Source organism: Harpegnathos saltator, unplaced genomic scaffold, assembly GCF_003227715.2.
Source record: "Harpegnathos saltator strain DR-91 unplaced genomic scaffold, Hsal_v8.6 scaffold80, whole genome shotgun sequence".
NCBI lineage: Eukaryota > Metazoa > Arthropoda > Insecta > Hymenoptera > Formicidae > Harpegnathos > Harpegnathos saltator.
Window position 1 is genome coordinate 16,826 of NW_020230649.1, and position 20,404 is coordinate 37,229.

General features: G+C 38.6%; 1 protein-coding gene across 1 annotated transcript; it reads right to left on the reverse strand.

Annotated features, from left to right (window-relative positions):
- Positions 1–824: 824 nt before the first annotated feature.
- Positions 825–15,856, reverse strand: LOC105186865 (hemocyte protein-glutamine gamma-glutamyltransferase). Its single transcript, XM_011147386.3, has 8 exons — positions 15,691–15,856; positions 10,989–11,463; positions 9,437–9,663; positions 8,464–9,065; positions 7,881–7,978; positions 6,868–7,158; positions 6,255–6,415; positions 825–1,703 (listed from the first exon to the last, which is right to left on the reverse strand). The coding sequence occupies exons 2-8, from the start codon at positions 11,461–11,463 to the stop codon at positions 1,419–1,421; spliced, it is 2,139 nt and encodes a 712-aa protein (XP_011145688.1). The 5' UTR covers positions 15,691–15,856; the 3' UTR covers positions 825–1,418.
- Positions 15,857–20,404: the final 4,548 nt, after the last annotated feature.

Sequence of the window (20,404 nt, forward strand, 5' to 3'; positions counted from 1 at the left end):
ATCGAACCCCGTTGGCCGTTTTAAAATATCTTAGAGCGACGTCCGACAAGGATGCAGTTGCACCGGACCTGAAAGTAAACAACGTATACGTGCTAGCGGCCTTCCGATTAGCCACAAAATACGCTCTCAATTTTCACGGTTCCGTTGCGCTGTATACGAAAAGCCTGATGTGGAAGCAGGTTCATAGATGGTGTAGAGCAACAGCGAACAAGGATCACGTGGCATCGGTACTCTCCATGAAAATCAATGCCGCATTCTCAGATGCGTCTTCTTTCCGAACTGCGAAAGCGACGATAAGCCAAAATCGAAATGCAACGAAGAGCGTTGTTTGATTATGGCAAGCAACAGGAACCTCAACAAATTGGCTGCATTTTTCTCGAGCAGCCGAAATTCTGATTGCATGTATCAGTTGGAACCGCAAAATTTTAGAACTCATCATGCTAGTTGTCCCGAGATTTCTTCGCGAAACGGAAACACTGACGAAACTGATGCAAATACTCTCTGACTTCGTACTCGTGAATGTAAGGTCGTTTATGCGACCGCTTGATCATATGCTCGAGAAATTGAAGCTAGAGGAATTTATAGAAAACAGAGGATCTCAGAGCAGCGAGAAAATGATCAAACTCGTCTCCGTTATTTTGCGCGAATACTTGGTTCTTCTTGTCTACTGCTCCTTAGTATTTTGGTACCTGCAACATTTGTTTACATGCAATCCCACTCCCATGCTATGACTCCCGTGATTGCCATAAAGCTTCGACTTGTAATCATTGGTTGATTTTTTCTCGCTGCATCTCATATATTAGTTTTCATTGTAGTTCTATTTTCCTCTTTCTCTCATTAAGTTTTAACTACATATTTCTTTCCTTTCAAGTTTTGAACATGTACACTAATTCAGCGAGAAAGAAGAGGCCTCTCTCACATATTGCAGTGTGGAATGCATCATGTCGAATGCATTATTGTCGTTCGCGTTTGTTCATTTTTTTTAACAGTGGCACAAAAATAAAACACATTCTTTAACATTTCTACTGAATTAACGTTTCGTACATTTCGCTTTATGTTCTAGTAAACATGCGTTCACCATACACGTCTCATCTTGATTGTGATCTTATTATGCATTAGTTTGTTATTTTTATTTGTTTTATGCTATATAAAAAAGTATAAACATGGAAATACAGAAAGATATAAATCCGGCTTGTAGACATTGCGAGACCTCTTGGATCAATCCTTAACGTCTATAACACGAGCGACCAACAACTTGTTCTGGCTTATTTTTAGCATGAGCTTTCTGTCCCTGCAAGAATGCTATTAGCGATGCTATTACAATTTCAAACAATAATTTGAATAAAGCGACAATTCGAGCAGGATGCGCCTGCTCCGAATTAAAATCAAAGTTCCGCTGCATTCGCGTGTCCAGTCGCTCACTCGGCGTCAAGGACGTTAACGGTTGCGCAGCCGGTGATGTCAACCAGCTGCTTCGAGGTGAAAGTGGCGATTATCTTTTGTTCTCCGGCTTTCTGGGGCACGAGCTGATGTTCCACGTGAACATCCTCTTCGGGTCCAACATCCCGGAACGCCAAAGTCTTGTTTCTAGAGAGACCAGGCCCGGCGTAATTGAACTGACAGTCAGTTAAAGTTGTCTTTAAGGGGTTCTTGAAGCTCAATGTGATGACCGAAGGTTTCCCGACCATCGGTTCACCTTCAATCTATAATACGAAGCAAGAAGAAATCCATGATTGTCAACGACAGACAGCAAAAGTCAGCGAAAGTCTAAACTATACTGCTAAACCATAATGTCTAAAACCATAATGCTTTTAATTCAAATTTGAACTTATATATATATGTATATATATACATACAGAGTATTCAATTTTAAAGGGCCCACTCAAATATCTCAGAAACACTGCGTTAAATCGAAAAATGCTTAAGACAAAAATTGTTTAGCTTGAAGGGGGACAGCGATAGCATTTTTTTATAGATGACGCCACTTTCGAGATATTTACTAATTATCAATTTTCTTAAATGGAAACCCCAATTTTTTATTATATCATCTTTTTCTACCAATTAATTTAAACAACTTTTGTCTGAAACATTTTTTTATTTGCTTAATATATTTTGAGATATTTAAGGAAAACTTGATAACTTTTCCAACATTTATCTTACGATATCTCACTAACTATTCGTCGAAAGAAAAAATAGTATTAGACTTTTTTACTTTATTTACTATCAAGAATATATTATTGGGTGAGTGCAAAAGTTCGTGCGGAGTTTCAATAGATGGAGTTATAAGCGTCGTAAAGTGTTGTCATTAATACTTCCATCCACATATTATATAATGTTGGAAAGGTGACGTCTTCAGCTATTATTAAAAAAAAAATCATTTATTTTCATACAAACTGCTTCGAGAAATATCACTTTAAAAATGAGTATCGATAAGATGCATTTACGGCATGTTATGCTTTACGAGTTTCGGAAGGGAATAAACGTTGCCGCAGCCGTAAAAAACATTCAGGATGTTTATCAGGATGAAGCACCAGCTAAACGAACTGTGGAAAAATGGTTTGCTAAATTTCGGCGCGGAGAATTTAACCTTGAAGACGAGCCACGCTCTGGTCGACCTTCTGACATTGATGACGATGTTTTGCGTACTTTAGTGCTCAATAATCCGCGAATTTCAACAGAAGAAGTTGCTACAGCACTAAACGTTGACCGATCAACCGCTTTTCGGCGTTTAAAAAAGATGAGATTCGATTTGAAGCTCGATATATGGGTGCCCCATTTGCTGACCGAGAAGAACAAAATCAAGCGAATTTCTGCAGCCGTTTCTTTACTCGGGCGGCTCAATAACGAGTCGTTTTTGAATCGACTAGTGACGGGCGATGAGAAATGGGTCCTCTACAACAATGTTCAGCGCAAACGGACATGGAAACAATCAGGTGAGCATGGTGACGCAATGCCAAAGGCCAGTTTGCACCCGATGAAGGTGATGCTCTCTGTTTGGTGGGATTGCAAGGGCATAATCTATTTCGAGCTTCTCCCCGCTGGCGAAACGATTGATTCGGACAAGTACTGTCGCCAATTAACCAATCTGAATCGAGAAATAAAAGAGAAACGTCCGATTTTGTCAAATCGCAAGGGAGTCGTCTTTCATCACGACAACGCCAGACCACACGTTTCGAAAAAGACGCTGCGCAAACTGAAGAGCCTGAAATGGGATGTCTTAACGCATCCACCGTATTCTCCTGATATCGCACCATCTGACTATCACTTGTTCCGGTCATTGCAAAATTATTTAAATGGAAAAAACTTTGACTCTTTGGAGGCCTTAAAAAACGGCGTCTCTTCGTTCTTCGAATCTAAACCGTGCAGTTTTTATGATCGAGGCATCCGTATGCTGTCAGAACGTTGGGAAAAGATTATAGAAAACGATGGAGAATATATCATTGATTGAATAAAGATTTTTGTTTGCCTAATCACTGTGTGACTTTTACTCACAAACTCCGCACGAACTTTTGCACTCACCCGATACTATCATAGTGCCCTAACTTTTATTAACCTATCGATCTTTGGAAATTTTAAAATAATTATATTAACAAAAATCACGGCACTATTGTAACAATATATTCTTGATACTAAATAAAGCAAGAAAGTCTCGTACCACTTTTCCTTCCGACAAATAGCGAGATATCATAAGTTAAATATTGAAAAAGTTATCAAGTTTTCCTCAAATATCTCAAAAAATATTAGGTAACTAAAAACATGTTTTAGACAAGAGTTGTTCAAATTAATTGGTAGAAAAAAGAACAGTAATAAAAAATAGAGTTTCGTATTTAAATTTTTCAAGTTGACTTCCAAATGACTTTGAAGGTCATGGCCAAGGTCAAATTCAAGGTCACCATCAAGTCCGTTACTCGATTTTCTACAACTTTTGTATTTAAAGTTTTTCATGAAAATTTGATTCTGCAAAGTTATCCGGGGGGTGTAGTATTTTTTAGACACCCTGTATATATAATATATATATCTTTTTTTCAATTGGATGTACAATTATATCATTCGTACTATTGGAAGGGAAGAGCCCAGATTCAATTTGGAGAGATAATATAACTCCCATGAATTATCGTTCTACACTGAGGTAACTACATATCTGAACGCAAAATTTGTCTTCCCACTTCCGCTATCGAAATAGAGAGTAACCATTTAAACAACTAGACTGACCTTGAAGTGGCCTTCAAAATGACAATTGAATAACTAGTTTCACTATGAAATGACCTTTAAAATGAACTTCAAGGTCACGGTCAAGATCATCTTTAGACGTCTCTCTCGGAATTTGAAACCTTTAGTCCACAACCACATCCTTAATGAAATGTGTCCCAAAAAGAACCTTAGAACGTCTGTTTGAATAAGTATGAGCTTTTGACCTTTAAAGGTCATCGTTCCATATTGAGATTACTAGATATCCGAACGTAAAATTTCTCGCTCTTTTCATTTCTGGAGTAAAAAATAGGGGTTCCCATTTAAAAAATTGTAATGGACCTTGAAATGACCTTGTAAATGGAACCCAAGGTCAAGTTCAAGGTCACTAACTAACAGCTCCCATGATTTTTACAACTTCTATTCGAAACATTTTTTACAATAGGATATTTGCAATGGGCATTTGGTAGTGGCGTCTTATTGACCTTCAAATGCCCCCCCCCCGTAGTAACTTAACTTAGGGTTATGATCACATGTCTGAACGTAGAATTTCCTGCTCTTTCTGAATCCAGGGTCAAAAATTCCTATTTAAAAAATCATAGTTGACCTTGACATGACCTTGAAAGTCAACTTGAAGGTCAAGTTCAAGATTGCTGGTCGATGGCCGCCAGTGACCTTTATAACTTCTGTCTGAAACATTTTAACTGAAAATGCTTCATTGAAGAATTATCGAGGTGCGTTTTTAAAAATGGGACACTCTGCATATATTTTATATACAGGTTGAGGAAAAAATACCGGAATCCCGATATATATTGAAAAATATAATTTTTATAAAAAAATGTTTCAGGCAAAAGTTGTAGGGTTTCAAGTAACGCATTACATAACAATGTTAGTATGACCTTGAATAGCGTTGTCAACGTGAAGGTCATCCTAAATTTCTTAAATGGAACCCCCTATTTTCCATTATATATTCTTGTAGCTTATCTCGAGGGCTTTCCAGAATATTATAACTAAATATTTTTTCGTTAGGTACTTTTTAAGTTACAAGACTTAAAAGTTGCAGTAACGCCGGCATTAGCATTACCCAAGGTGTACTGCGTGGAGGTTGTATGGTTAGATTTATACCTCGTTTGTGTGCGTGTATGTGTGTGCGCGCGCGCACGCGCGCACGGACACGCGACTTGTGCCCTCATGTACATACATACATACATATTTTTATTTAAATGTGCGTAAATACCGCTACATGTTTCTGAGCGTTTACATGCATAATAAATGCTCAAATTGCTGGCTATTAACAGTCTGACAATGAGGCAATCTAATGTTAAAATTGGAAATTATCGCAGAAACGGAAATAGCAAAATCGATGGTGCACCTTACACACACACACACACACACACACACACACACACACACACACGCGCGCATAAAAGGGGTGTAAATCTGACCATACAACCTCCACGCGGTACACCTTGAGTAATGCTAATGCCGGCGGTACTGTAACTTTTAAATCTTGTAACTCGCAAAATCCTTAACGAAAAAACATTCAATTATAGTGTTCTGGAAAGAACACCTTTGTGATAAGCTACAAGAATATGTAATGAAAAATAGGGGGTCTCATTTAAGAAATTTAAGATGACCTTCACGCGACCTTGACAACGCTATTTAAGGTCATACTAATATTACTATGTAATGCGTTACTTAAAACCCTACAACTTTTGTCTGAAACATTTTTTCATAAAAATTATGTTTTTCGATATATTTCAGGGTCCCAGTATTTTTCCCTCACCCTATATATCTTACATACGTATATATACTTTATATAAAATCCGACTACGAATACCGCTCTTAGAAACACGAAGACATGTCTGAAACAAGTAAAATATTTTCTAAACATGCATCATCTTGCATTGATCATTCATAGACTCTCTGAAAAAAGCGTAAAAACAATATTTAAGTCTTGGTAAATAGTTTGTTAGACGTTTTTTAAACGTTTATGCTCTCCGAGTAAGTTCAGCGCATGTGCTGAACATTCTGCCAAATCTTGAACTAATTTATCGTTACCGTACCTTAACGTCGATATTCGGTTTCAAAACTTGGAAATCGTCTTCATCCGCCCAAGTTTGGCGGGTCTCCTTAACCGTGGCGATGCAATACAGCTTCATGATACAGTACTCCACTAACTTGTCCAAGTAATCGTTCACCGTCACCGTGAGTCTCAATTGTTCGACTGTAATGAATAAAATATAAGGTTGCAATTTAGATATCAATTGCGTGTTACAGAATTTGATTGTCGCGAGAATATTGATTCCCACGATGATATTGTATGATATATAATGAGAAGTCGCAATTAAGAGTAAACATATAATTCTTTCCTTAACTAACTCGCCAATTAGTCATTGGATGTTAACCCGTGTCTCCGAAGAATTCCAGCGGTAAAATCAACCAAGTAAATCAATCGCCATTGGATAATCTCGTGGAACATTAGCGATTACAATAATGTCTGTCGCGACATGCATTGAAATGCTATAAACGCTGTTGATTTAGTATTCTTCATTACGTTCGCCACACATGCAAGCATTCGGCAACTTTATCTATTTTCTAGTCAAACCGACGCAAAAAACCAACGTGCGAAAAATGATCTCCTCTCTCTCTTTCTCTCTATCTCTCTCTGTTTCTTACCAGCGTTCGGTTGAAGCACAAAGTCTCCGGACGCTCTCTTCACCAGATGCGCCTTAACCCCGGTGTAATAAACGCTGCCGGCGGACAAGATAGCCTGAATAGTACGCGATTCGCTGGACTTGTTCTTGATATTCACGGTCACGGCGAACGGCTCACCAATGTTCACTCGTTCGAGCTCGGTGAGATCGAACTCGACGTCTTCTTTACCCGGCGATGGCAACGAATAGAACCTCTTGGCCATCTCGGTACTGCGCACCGCCCTGTACAAAGTCAATCGCTCGACCTCGGTGCCTAGAAATTGAACGGCAAGATCAGAAGACGAATAGACAACACTAGCTAGGCCGGTCAGAAATGTTCAACGAATCTATTGTGTGTATGTCGCGCGCAAATTTCCGCCAGGCGCTCTCGATGGAAAAGTTACAGCAAGCCACCGTGTGAGATTTAATTTGCGTCGGATGTCACCGTACGGAAAACAATTCTGTTTATCTAACTAATCAGACTGGTGCAAAATGTTTGTTCTTTTTCTATTCTCATAGAACATTGGGTGTTAAAAGAAGAGTAGGAAATCTTTGTTCAATATTTTAAAAGTTCAAAATAATCAAAATATATAAAATAATCAAATAATCTTTCGAGAAATTAGATAATTTTGTTCTTAATTTTATTTCGCAAATACGACATACCCTTTGCACCGACTCGATAAGTCTTTGTATCTTTAAGCAAAATCAGACGTAAATTCGATAATGAGAGACGATCCGTTTATTATTGCGAAAACCGGGAATATCTGTCTAGACAATTAGCTACACTGAAATTCACTTAAGATTACCGAGTCAACAATAACTGAACATTGCCTACGAGAATCTTTCTTTGACTACAAGCGAACTTTTTGTCTGGACCTCAAGCAACAATAATTCAGCTACGAATCCAGTCGTTTTTCCTTGCACAATCGCGGATTTACGCGAATGATTTCGCGTATCGCATATCGGAAACGCGAAAAAATCTGTGTTTATGTCTACCTTCTTTAGCTTTGTAGATTGAAGTGATATCCTGCCTGTCCTTGTCCCCATTAGGATCGAAGATCCATGGCGCCTTCGTCAGGATCATACGGCCGATGCTGCAAAAGAAATTGGCTGCATTAAATATGGCACGGCAATGGCAATGTCTCGATTAGTGGTTCTATAAAAAGCGGAATGACATATTATACATTACACCGGCTACGTTTATTCCGATGAGCATTTAACGACGGGCTTGACGATACTTCACTTCGCGTTGCCTATAGCCACGTCATAAATATCCTCCAAGCATCGTCGAATTATGCAAATCGTAGACATACAGTAGCGAGTGCACGAAGCGAGCGCTTTATGTCTTCTCGCGCTGCGAAGGACAACCACGACGACTGTCGCGATTGATTATGAAACAGCTCATAACTTGCGCTTCCGTTTTCGTCATTAACACCTGACCCGTCGCTCCTCGTCTGCTTGCCCCTCTCATGTTTTTGCATCTCACCGCGCCGCATCGATCGTCACTAGCTATTTCCGTCCACGACGAATTCACCCGTGCGATCGTCATCGCATACGAAAGAATACTTCTCATACTCACTGATACTTGTTGCAGTCGATCTTGGAGTATCCCAGCTCGCTCTCCGGGTCCTCCTTCCATCTCATGAGATCGGCGTTCACAGACGCCACCATGAAGGTCACGTCATAGTTATAACCGACAGCGCCCTGCTTAATGGCCTCCACCGATGCCGGGCCACATTGGTAGAAGCTATCCGAGCGCTCCTGAGGAGTAGCGTCGATTGCTTGCCAACCCCCGTAACCCTTGGGTAGGTCCGGCCTCGCCATCCACACGTCGTTCCATACGTGGTAATTCCAAATGGAGTCTTCGCCCTCGAGATTGTTTGGATCGTACTCAAGTTCCTCGTTGTTGAGATCATAGTATCGGTCCACCGACAGCGAGGCATTGGCGTCGTGCGCTGACACCAGATTGGACACCACTCTCGAGGGGATGCCCAAGGCGCGACACACCGTGGTAACAACCCCGGCAAATACCCAGCATTGACCGTACTTCACCTCCTGCCCAGTCTCCCAGAATTGCTCGAGAATGGGTACGCTGCCGGTCCAAGCGGCTGGCGCGGTGCCGTCGCTGTATTCGCCATCCCAGCGTCCAGTTATCACGCCTTTGTCATCATTGGAGTTCACCTGACATTTGAAGGTCGCTCAGAGATCAAGAAAAGTAGAAGGATGTGAAAGAGAAGTATGTAGTATAAGGAAATCAGTAAACAGGGAAGATGTCGAGTTTATATCTAAAAATTTTAATCTCATGCGTTTCTCTCTCTCTCTCTCTCTCTCTCTCTCTCTCTCTCTCTCTCTCCTTCTCTCTCTCTCTGTCTCTCTTTCCCTCTTTTCCTCTTTCCACATATACACACGCACTTGATATTTTAGAAATATTTAAGATATAAAAATCTTGTGTGTGTGTATGCGTTCTTTGGAAGCAATTTTTCATTAACGTAGCTTAAGTTGATTACTCAAGCCATAGGCATTGAAGTTGCTCGTAATAACGTCGTGCTTACGATTCTTGAAATCGCCCGAACCATCCTAACCGGATCACCCCTAGAAATCGCTTTGATACCGGATCTCTCGAGTAACAATTGGCAAGCCGGCAGCACACACGCGTCGAACTGTCCGAAGACCCATTCCCTGCCGCGAGAGCTACCCCATGGACCGACCCAGATTTTCCCAACATCATTGAGGATGTACTCGTCGAGCAGTTGTTCGTCTTCCAAATATACCAAGTCCTCTGTTACCGAAAAGAATAAATGAATAAAAATGTTGACTCATTTTCTTTTCAAGAATTTTGTATAAAATTGAATTGTTGACCAATTTTTGGCTAGAAAATTGATCGATCTCGCAATTCCGTCGAAAAGGACCTGAATAACGGTGTTGATATGTTTCGCATATTAAGTGTAACACAAGTATTCCACACATACAGACGTATATTACTATTTAGTTGAAATTTAGAAATATATATACACAGGGTGTCTCATTTCAATGTTCCACCCCAAATAACTCTTCAGTATTGAAGTTTCAAGGAAAATGATTCGAATAAAAGTTGTAGGGATTTAAATGAGCTACCTTATGATGACCTTGACTTATGATGGCCTTGACCTCTATTTTCAAGGTCATTTGAAGGTCAACTTGCGTTGTTTAAATGGGAATTATTTTTATTACACTTTTTTTCTACTAGTTAATTTGGACAACTTTTGTCTAAAACATTTTTTTATTTGTCTAATATTTTTTGAGATATTTAAAGAAAACTTGATAACTTTTCAATATTTAACTTACGATATCTCGCTAACTATTTATTGGAAGAAAAAGTGATACTAGACTTTCTTGCTTTATTTAGTCTCAAGAATATATTGTTACAATAGCGCCTTGACTTTTGTTAACTTACTGATTTTTAGGAATTTCAAAATCATCAAATTAACAAAAATCAGGGTGCTATTGTAACAATATATTCTTGAGACTAAATAAAGCAAGGAAGTCTAGTACCACTTTTTCTTCCGACAAATAATTAGCGAGATATCGTAAGTTAAATATTGAAAAAGTTATCAAGTTATCCTCAAATATCTCAAAAAATATTAGACAAGTAAAAAAATTCATTTTCCTTGAAACTTCAATACTGAAGAATTATTTGGGAGGGAACATTAAAATGGGACATCCTGTGTATATATATATATATATATAGACATCTATCTCTGCTACAAAATTTATTTGATTGATTTCTAACTCGTACTCCGTAACTTCATAAAGCATTTGCATATGCAAATGATCAGCGATCATTTTGACATAAAAGCAATCGTGATATTTATAATTTTTATGAAAAAAATATACATCGTACGAATTGTCACATAAAAGTTATAAAAAGTTGATATCACCAAAGTTTTAAGTTGTATAAAAAACTAAAGAGACGATTTAAATAATCAAGACAAATTGTGACGTAAATAAATAAGTAAAGAAACAGAGTAAGATTTTTATGATACGTGTCGTAGCATACGACACAAACGAACAGACATTCAGAGGACGAAACATACGATTCAATGAACCTTTTTTTAATCTTTTTACCTTTGAGCCACGGATTGAAGAGCAAATAGATATCCTTTTCATAACTGTAAGTATTCGGTGCCTTTTTTCTGCCGAGGGTGTTGGTCTCGACGTTCAATTGCCATACTCCGACGGGACTGTCGATAGGACTTCTAACTTCGATGGAAAGATCCACTCCATGAGAACCGATCATCCGGACGCCCCAAGCCTCCAAATCAGTCAGATAAGCCTCCCTGTTAGTAACCGTATTCACGCCTCTAGTCCCTCTCAGAACATTCGGGTTCGGACCGAAGCTGAAGAGTAATCGCACGATGTCAGTCGCGTCCACGTATTCCCGGTTGAACCTCAAAGCGACATTGAAAGGTTGACCACGTCGGAGGATGGGAATCGCCGGATCCTGATGCACCATCTCATAATTAAAAGTACGATGAGCCTCGGCGTTCTCCTTTTCGTACATGTGCACCGCTATCACTTCCAGCGGCTCTTCTGACGACATCTGAGAAGAGACATTTGAGATAGTTAGAAATAAACCGCTTGCAATTGCAAGCTCCGTGTACTCTGTATTATATAAAGGAATTGTACAGAAAAATACATGTCTACTCATGTAAATATTAGAGGCACCCATAAACGCTTAACTATAACATTTGTATAATCGTATGTATATAAGTGTATATAAGTGTATATAAGTGTATATAAGTGTATATAAGTGTGTATATAAGTGTGTATATATGTGTATATAAGTAATATATATATAGGGTGTGGGGTTATAAGTTTACAACCTGAAGTGTGAAGGTAGATGGGTTAAGACAAACATAAAAGTTCCATATCGTTTTGCGAGATTCGTAATAATTATCGAGTTATTAATGACAGAAATCTGAGGAATGGGAGCGCGCCGACATAGATGATTGGAGAAGCGTTGCAGCTACTCAGGCCACAGCGCGGCCCACTCGACCCAGTAACTATTGGCGGCAAGACGTAGGTCCAGCGAGATAAAACAACGAATAGCGGCGCATTGTCTTTCCCCTCGCCGCGCACCGGCAACAGTTGCTGGATCGACTGGGCCACGCTGCGACCTAAGCAGTTGCAACGCTTCTCCAATTATCTATGCCTGCGCGCTCCCACTCCTCAGATTTCTGTCATTAATAACTCGATAATTATTGCGAATCTCGCAAAACAGTATAGGACTTTTATGTTTGTCTTAACCCAATCTACCTTCACACTTAGGGTTGTAAACTTATAATCTCCCACCCTGTATACATAAAATATGTATATAAACAATCTATATATACATGTGTGTGCGTGTGCAGGATGGCCTACGCATAAAGTTGGATAGCCTAAAAACTCAAAAAATACTTGTATCAAAAAGATTTTCATATATTTGAGAAGTCTTTCTAACTATACAAACAAAACTTTGCTTCCGCTCCTCTTTGAAGTGGAGAAATTAAGATGTTACTCCCTGCTCCTCTTCAAAAGGGAGCGGGGGCGAATTTTACATAATTAGAAAGACCCTTCGAATACACGAAACTTCCTCACGAACATCTTTTTGATACGATAATTTATTTATAATTTTTATTTATATTTTTTGAGTTTTTAACTTGTCAAACTTTATATGGACCATCCTATATATATATATATATATATATATATTTATATTTATATACTATGTGCGCAACTAAGTTTCCGGGTTTCACACATGGATGGCGCTAACGACACATGTAGTCGACATACATGTCTGAAGTTATGTTTTTTTATAACTTGGACATCTGTTAACAATAACCAGTTGTAATACTAACACATATCGCAACGCAAAAATATTTTTTCTAACAACGAAGATGTCGAGTTTTGTGCCAAATAAACAGCATTTGCGGGAAGCTTTGCTTTTCTGCTTTAACTTGAAAAAAAGTGCAACTGAAGCATGTTTGCTTGAAAAGGCTTACGGCGAACATGTACCATCGAAAGCTACCTGTGAAGATTGATTTAAACGCTTCAGATTTCGACACTGAGGACAAAGAGCGCTCCGGAAGACCAAAAACAATTGAGGACGCCGATCTGCAAGCGTTATTGGATGATGATAGGCAAACACAAGATCAACTTGCGGAGGCATTAAACATGACTCGCCAAGATATTTCCAAACGTTTACATGCCATGGGAAAAATTCAAAAGGAAGGAAAATGGGTGCCACATGAGTTGACTGAGAGACTGAGAGAGAGTTGATGGAAAATCGAAGAGCTACTTCCGAAATTTTGCTTTTGCGGCATGAAAGAAAGAGTTTCCTACATCGAATTGTTACTGGCGATGAGAAGTGGATATATTTCGAGAATCCCAAACGCAAAAAATCGTGGCTTTCATCCGGCGAAGCATCATCGACGGCACGGCCAAATCGCTTCGGAAAGAAGACAATGCTCTGCGTTTGGTGGGACCAGAAAGGAACCGTGTACTATGAACTGCTGAAACCGGGCGAAACTGTCAATGGGCATCGCTATCGACAACAACTGATCAATTTGAACCATGCATTGCTCGAAAAACCAGAATGGGAAAGGCCAGAATGGGACACGAGACACGAACGAGTGATATTGTATCAGGACAACGCTCTGTGCCATCGCACTTCCATCGTCCAGGACACCATCAAAACGCTGAAATGGGATCTGCTACCGCACCCGCCGTATTCGCCAGACCTGGCCCCTTCCGATTATCACTTGTTCCGGTCGATGGTGCATGGCTTGGCTGGGCAACACTTGGCTAGTTTCGAAGAAGTGCAAAATTGGTTGGATGAATGGTTTCGGTCTAAAGACGCGTCGTTTTATCGTCGCGGTATTCATGTATGGCCAGAGAGATGGCAAAAATGTGTAGCTAGCGAGGGACGATATTTTGAATAAACCATTTTCTGTATTTCTCTTGAAATTTTCCATTTTTCATTGATCAAAAAACCCGGAAACTTAGTTGCGCACCTAGTATATGTATAAGTATTTCATTAACCTGGTCACACACATTTTTGTATACTTTTATTATCAAGGTTTTATAACATAGAGGTAAGCAGAAAGTCGCAAAAATTCGGAAACCAAAATTTCTTTCAACTGACCTAATATTTAATCGTCATGAGAATGACATGTTTCAAGTACATATAAGAATGACTCACTGAACTGACCGTAAGGTCGGTATCCGCCTTTGATTCATGAGTGTCATTGCGCAAAAGTCTGGGAAAAATCACACGGACGCGTAATCCGCCTGGCCGATTCACATCCCTTAAAGGCCACGACCGATTGGCGACATCGATCAGCCGCGGCCTTGATCTCACTGACTCACGTCGATCTGATGGGTAAAATGTAGGGTTTCACGTAGGAATGCGACTCGCGCATTCTCGACCTTCCGGCAAATCATAGCGAAGCTATCTCGCAATATAATGTATCGATCATGTAAAAAAGAAAAAAAACAATATTCTGGAATCTACTCCTCGTCGTTCGAATAAATTACGTTACGCAAGAACCGCATCTTTCATCAACGAGCAGTCGTATATAAAGTAACGTAACCGTGATCGACTTTATGCACGTCCCGTTCTCTTTCGTGTATATTGTGTGTATCGCTATTAAATTATTCATATTTGATCTTAGAGCTCGATTGATTAAAAAACGGACAACAAACACACATAAGTGATCTTTTTTCGGCTAACCCGGATCGAGCGAGAGGCGCCGTTTCGTTTGACCTTTCACATTTTCTGATAAACGGCAGACAGATTAAAGATGTGAATAATTCGGCCGAATCAAGTTGCGTTTCATTCCAACGATTTTTACTCGTAACCTCCTTGCGACCTGTTTCTTTTAACGATTTAATACAATAGGTTCAAAAAACGATAAAAAAAGAAAAAAGAAAAATACGAAAATTATATCATATTTCTCGTGAAATTCTCGTGAGAAATTTGAGTATTAATAGGAGAATAGAAAATTTACATTGTGATTGTCTAAAAGAAGAACTCCGAGTTGATGTTCAACTTTATTCATAAAACTGATAAATCCTTTAAAATAGAAAAATTTCATTTTCGAGTCAGTTTAACTCTAAACGTTGTCTCGCAAACGTTGAACGCATATCACATCGATATTCATTTGAATCGCCAAATATGCAATAAGTAAATGCGGTGCGCGATATGTGTATTTCGTTAGTTTGGCCATTCTTTCATTGATCCTTCATCGATTATAATTAGTTGTTTGTACGCAATTACGTTTTATTGATATATAAATTAATAAATCGTGGCAATTTTGTAGCACCAGTCACTGATGATCACCCTAGCAACCGGTGTGTTAAATACCAAGGAGTTCATTACTGTCTAATATGTCAAATTGACGAAATAAATAAATTCTGAAAGTAACATTTGCCAATCTATGATCTTTTTTTACATGTAATGGATTTTTACCGTGATCTCCTCAGTAATTTTAGAAGAAAGGGACGGATGAACGAGACAATGTTTTAATCAAAATAATTGCTGTTTAAAATAAACTGTCCGACCAACTTATTCGTATTCGTATTCAGGCCCGATGAAATACAATGGAAAATAACAATTCGGATTACTTTTGTTTCTCTGATGCTCTCAGTGGAAAGTCATCGTAATTATTGCAGAACATAGAAATGGGGGAGGACGGAGGGTTGAATGAGAAAGTGTTCAAATCAGAAAAATTGAGATTATATTAAAATGACATTATATTAAAATATTAAAATGAATTCTCTAACCAACCTTATATTCGAGTCCGATCAAATGCAATGACGAAGAAATCACGGAACAGGAACCCGCGGCACGAACGGCAGACGTTTAACAAGAAAGTTACCCAGCGATTCACACTGACGTGAGCAAACGCGTCCTGTCTCTTATATGAGGCACAGCTTCCCACGAAGTGACCGCAGAATCCCCACTACACGGCAATAATCGCATGTAGCTTTGAGATCTCTTGAGCAAACGAGTCGCGCGTAACCCTGAAAGAAGAAAGGTCGGTTAATTCCCCGTTACTTTAATCGTTTATCTGTCGCTCAAGCCGAAAAGCCGATCGGAAAGACGAAGTCTTGATGGACAAGATAGAAGCTCCGATGTATCTCTTTTTTACGAGAAATTAATTCCATCAGGAGGAAAATAGGATCCTCTTGAAAAACATTCAAATTATCGAAGAGAATTGGATAATTAAGTATATACAATAAATTGTCGTTAATTTAATTAAAAGATTAATTTCATTCATTAATTTTATTAAAAGAAAACGCAGAATTGTGCGATTGTAAAGAAAGTAGGCAATGAGAGCAATCAATTATTGCGGGAGAATAACAATTTTTCCGCAACACGGTAAGTGTGAAATTATATATATATAATTTCATATAATATATATATATATGTGTGTGAAATATATGAATATATATATATGAAATATATAATATATATATATATACACACATATATATATACATTCAATTTTCTTATAGTGTATTCGAGTAACATAGGTTTTAATTCATTTGGGGTCAATTAATGACGTCACGAGGCCCTATTAGCTAATCTCAAAACTTACATGTGTATGTTCCACTCAAGAACCGGGATTTAATTGACCCCATGGTGTTGGGTGGTAATGGATTAAAACCTCCACTATATACCACTCGAATACGCTAGTAGTTTGGAAAGAAAAAAGAAGGATGGGAAGATTTTAGAGTTAACCTATTAACGCCCAAAAGTCCTAAAATATTAGCCTTACTTCGCAACTGTACTTTATGTAGAGAAACATATTATATAAGGTTAGAATAGCATTTTCTTATGTTTTCGGGGTCGTTCTACAAGATTCTATAAGAAGGCATCAGAATTCGTTTAGATTTAAAATCCAATATGGCGGAATTTTTGGGAAAATGTCGTGAAAAATCGATAATTTTATTTTTTAAAAGCTTAATTTCGTATCAAAAACGTTACTTTGATACAGATACAAGTGTCACATCTTATCTAAAAAATGTTGAACTTTCGAGGTATGCATTGGTGAAAATGTGAATTTAAGATGGCTGCCTCAAAATGGCTGTTTGAGCGAAAAAAACTTAAAAAATAATGTATTTCTAAAATAACTTCGCAAAATCCTAGTATTTAACATCAATTTAGTATCCAGGGTACTGATTTTAGGATATTTGCTGACAACTAATCCATATTAGAGAATTTCAAAATGGCGAATCCAAGATGGCGACTAAAAGGCACGAATAATCGTGAAAATTTCCAGATTTTCATGAATTTTCTTCTATTATTTTCATATTCATGAATTATTTTCGAGACGTACACACGTACATATACAGGCTAGGTAATTATAAACTTACAAACTTTATAAAAAACATAAAAAACATCGACATAAGTACAACGGACGGGAAAAAATTGGAATCGACTACGTAAAGTTTTGAGAAAAATTATTAAATAAATGAGTGAATAAATGCGCAGTGATCGGACATCGCGGGCCTGCTACTCCACACAGCTTGGACCAGATTGACAGGCAACAACGGCGCGCGCCGGTCCACTGTTATTGCCTGCCAATCCGGTCCAAGCTGTGTGGAGTAGCAGGCCCGCGATGTCCGATCACTGCGCATTTATTCACTCATTTATTTAGCAATTTTCCTCAAAACTTTACGTAGTCAATTCCAATTTTTTCCCGTCCGTTGTACTTATCTCGATGTTTTTTATGTTTTTTATAAAGTTTGTAAGTTTATAATTACCCAGTCTGTATATGTACGTGTGTACGTCTCGGAAATAATTCATGAATATGAAAATAATAGAAGAAAATTCATGAAAATCTTGAAATTTTCACGATTATTCGTGCCTTTTAGTCGCCATCTTGGATTCGCCATTTTGAAATTCTCTAATATGAATTAGTTGTCAGCAAATATCCTAAAATCAGTACCCTGGATACTAAATTGATGTTAAATACTAGGATTTTGCGAAGTTATTTTAGAAATACATTATTTTTTAAGTTTTTTTCGCTCAAACAGCCATTTTGAGGCAGCCATCTTAAATTCACATTTTCACCAATGCATACCTCGAAAGTTCAACATTTTTTAGATAAGATGTGACACTTGTATCTGTATCAAAGTAACGTTTTTGATACGAAATTAAGCTTTTAAAAAATAAAATTATCGATTTTTCACGACATTTTCCCAAAAATTCCGCCATATTGGATTTTAAATCTAAACGAATTCTGATGCCTTCTTATAGAATCTTGTAGAACGACCCCGAAAACATAAGAAAATGCTATTCCAACCTTATATAATATGTTTCTCTACATAAAATACAGTTGCAAAGTAAAGCTAATATTTTAGGACTTTTGGGCATTAATGGGTTAATGTAATTAGAATATAGGGTCAGTTTTCGATATGTCGAAAGGTTGTAAAATATTGCACATTCTGTGTGCGTTTAGACTCAGAAAATGTTTCGACATATGCAATACCTCGTCGACATTATTATTCTTTCTCAATAATTAATTAACCGCAAATGTCCATCTGCGTTGACACCTATTGTTCATTTGTACTTACTGATTGAATACCTGAAGAACCTTAATACACACAAGTTTTTGTTCCAAGATTAATTGCCTTTACAATGTTATTCGCAACACATGCCACACAAGCAGAGCTGCTCTATTGTTTCTTCTTTAATTCTTAATTAGACGGAAATGAAACTGCATATGGATATGGATATGGAAATCGTCAACTTCCTCCGACCTCCTAATGCGTAAAAAGATTGCAGGGTTCAATAACGTATAGCTGTATGCAACCGGAACGAGATCTCTAATTGCAGGGTCGTTCTTATCTTATCCTCCTACGATGCAGCGGTAATTAACACGATAAGTCGTGGACTCTCGTGGGTGGAAAGTTTCGGTTGCGGTCAGCGGTCGATTACTCAAAACGCTGACAACGGGGAAATCAGCGTGGAAGGAAATCAAATGTATATGTATATATGGACATGAAAGTTTATGCAAATACACAAGGTACATGATGTTTTCATCAAATTTTATTTGCGTTCTGTGTGTATCGAGCTACACAAATTACGTAATAAATTATTGGTCTGTCTGCAACTTTTGAATTCCCTCTCGACACGTTCGTGTTCGCGCAATAATTACGAGATTCGATTATGGACGAATCTCTCTTTTTCTCTTTCTTTCTCTCTCTCTCTCTCTCTCTCTCTCTCTCTCTTTCTTTTTACATATTATACGACCACACAAATTTCTCAATTTCTTAACAAATATTAAATCTTCCTTTTGATCTGCGAGCTGCGCTCCAAATATCGCGTTGAATTTCTTCGCTACAAATTTTCTAGCAAATAGAGAAACAATCACCAACAGTTTCCAATTCTATTCGAATTCTATCTGTGTGATTCTTCAATTTTATCGTGCAACACGTCCCACAGAAATAACAATAATTTAAACACGATAAATATTTGTCCACAGGAAGTTATAAGATTATAAAAGTTGACAGATTCGAAAATTGAAAAATTTGAGTAGACTTAAGGAATGTATTTTGTAAAAGTATCATTTTTATAGAATATATCAATATCAAACATCTAATAATTTGAACTTTTAATATTAGGTGGACAGCTGGATATTAATGGTAAAATCTAGATTGTCCGATTGAAATTTGAACATTTGAAAAGCCCAGATCATAATAATTCAATTGATAACAGATAATCATATTACATAGAGAAGGAATGCGAGTGTGAGGAAGTGTATGATGTATGTGAAAATCATAGTAAATACTCTCGTCTGAATCTTCCAACCGCAATAATATGCCGACGTGGCAAAGTACCTCACAGATATTCAAAACGATGTGAAGCGCAGCTGCTGACGTTAATTTCGTCGCGCGCGCGCGCGCGCGCGCATTCATACACACACACGCACACGCATGCACACGCACGCACGCACGCGCGCGCGCACACACACACACACACACACACGCACGCACGCACGCACGCACGCACGCACGCACGCACGCACGCACGCACGCACGCACGCACGCATACACACACGCACGCACGCACACACGCACGCACGCACACACGCACGCACGCACGCACGCACGCACGCACGCACGCACGCACGCACGCACGCACGCACGCACGCACGCACGCACGCACGCACGCACGCACGCACATACACACACATACGCACACGCACACGCACATACACACACACACACACACACACACGCACGCACGCACGCACGCACGCACACGCACACGCACGCACGCACACATTTGCGTATCCTTAAATAAATGGACCGTGTTGAGCACCCATCTAAAATATCTAAAAACATTACAGTAAGGCAAGTAGCAGTCGTACGTAAACAAGAACGAGTAGATACTACCAACTATTTAATATAATCAACTAATGCAACATCCGTTTCTCGGGTAATTTCCAAATCAGGGATTTACCGTCTTGTATGTTTATGTTATTCTGTGT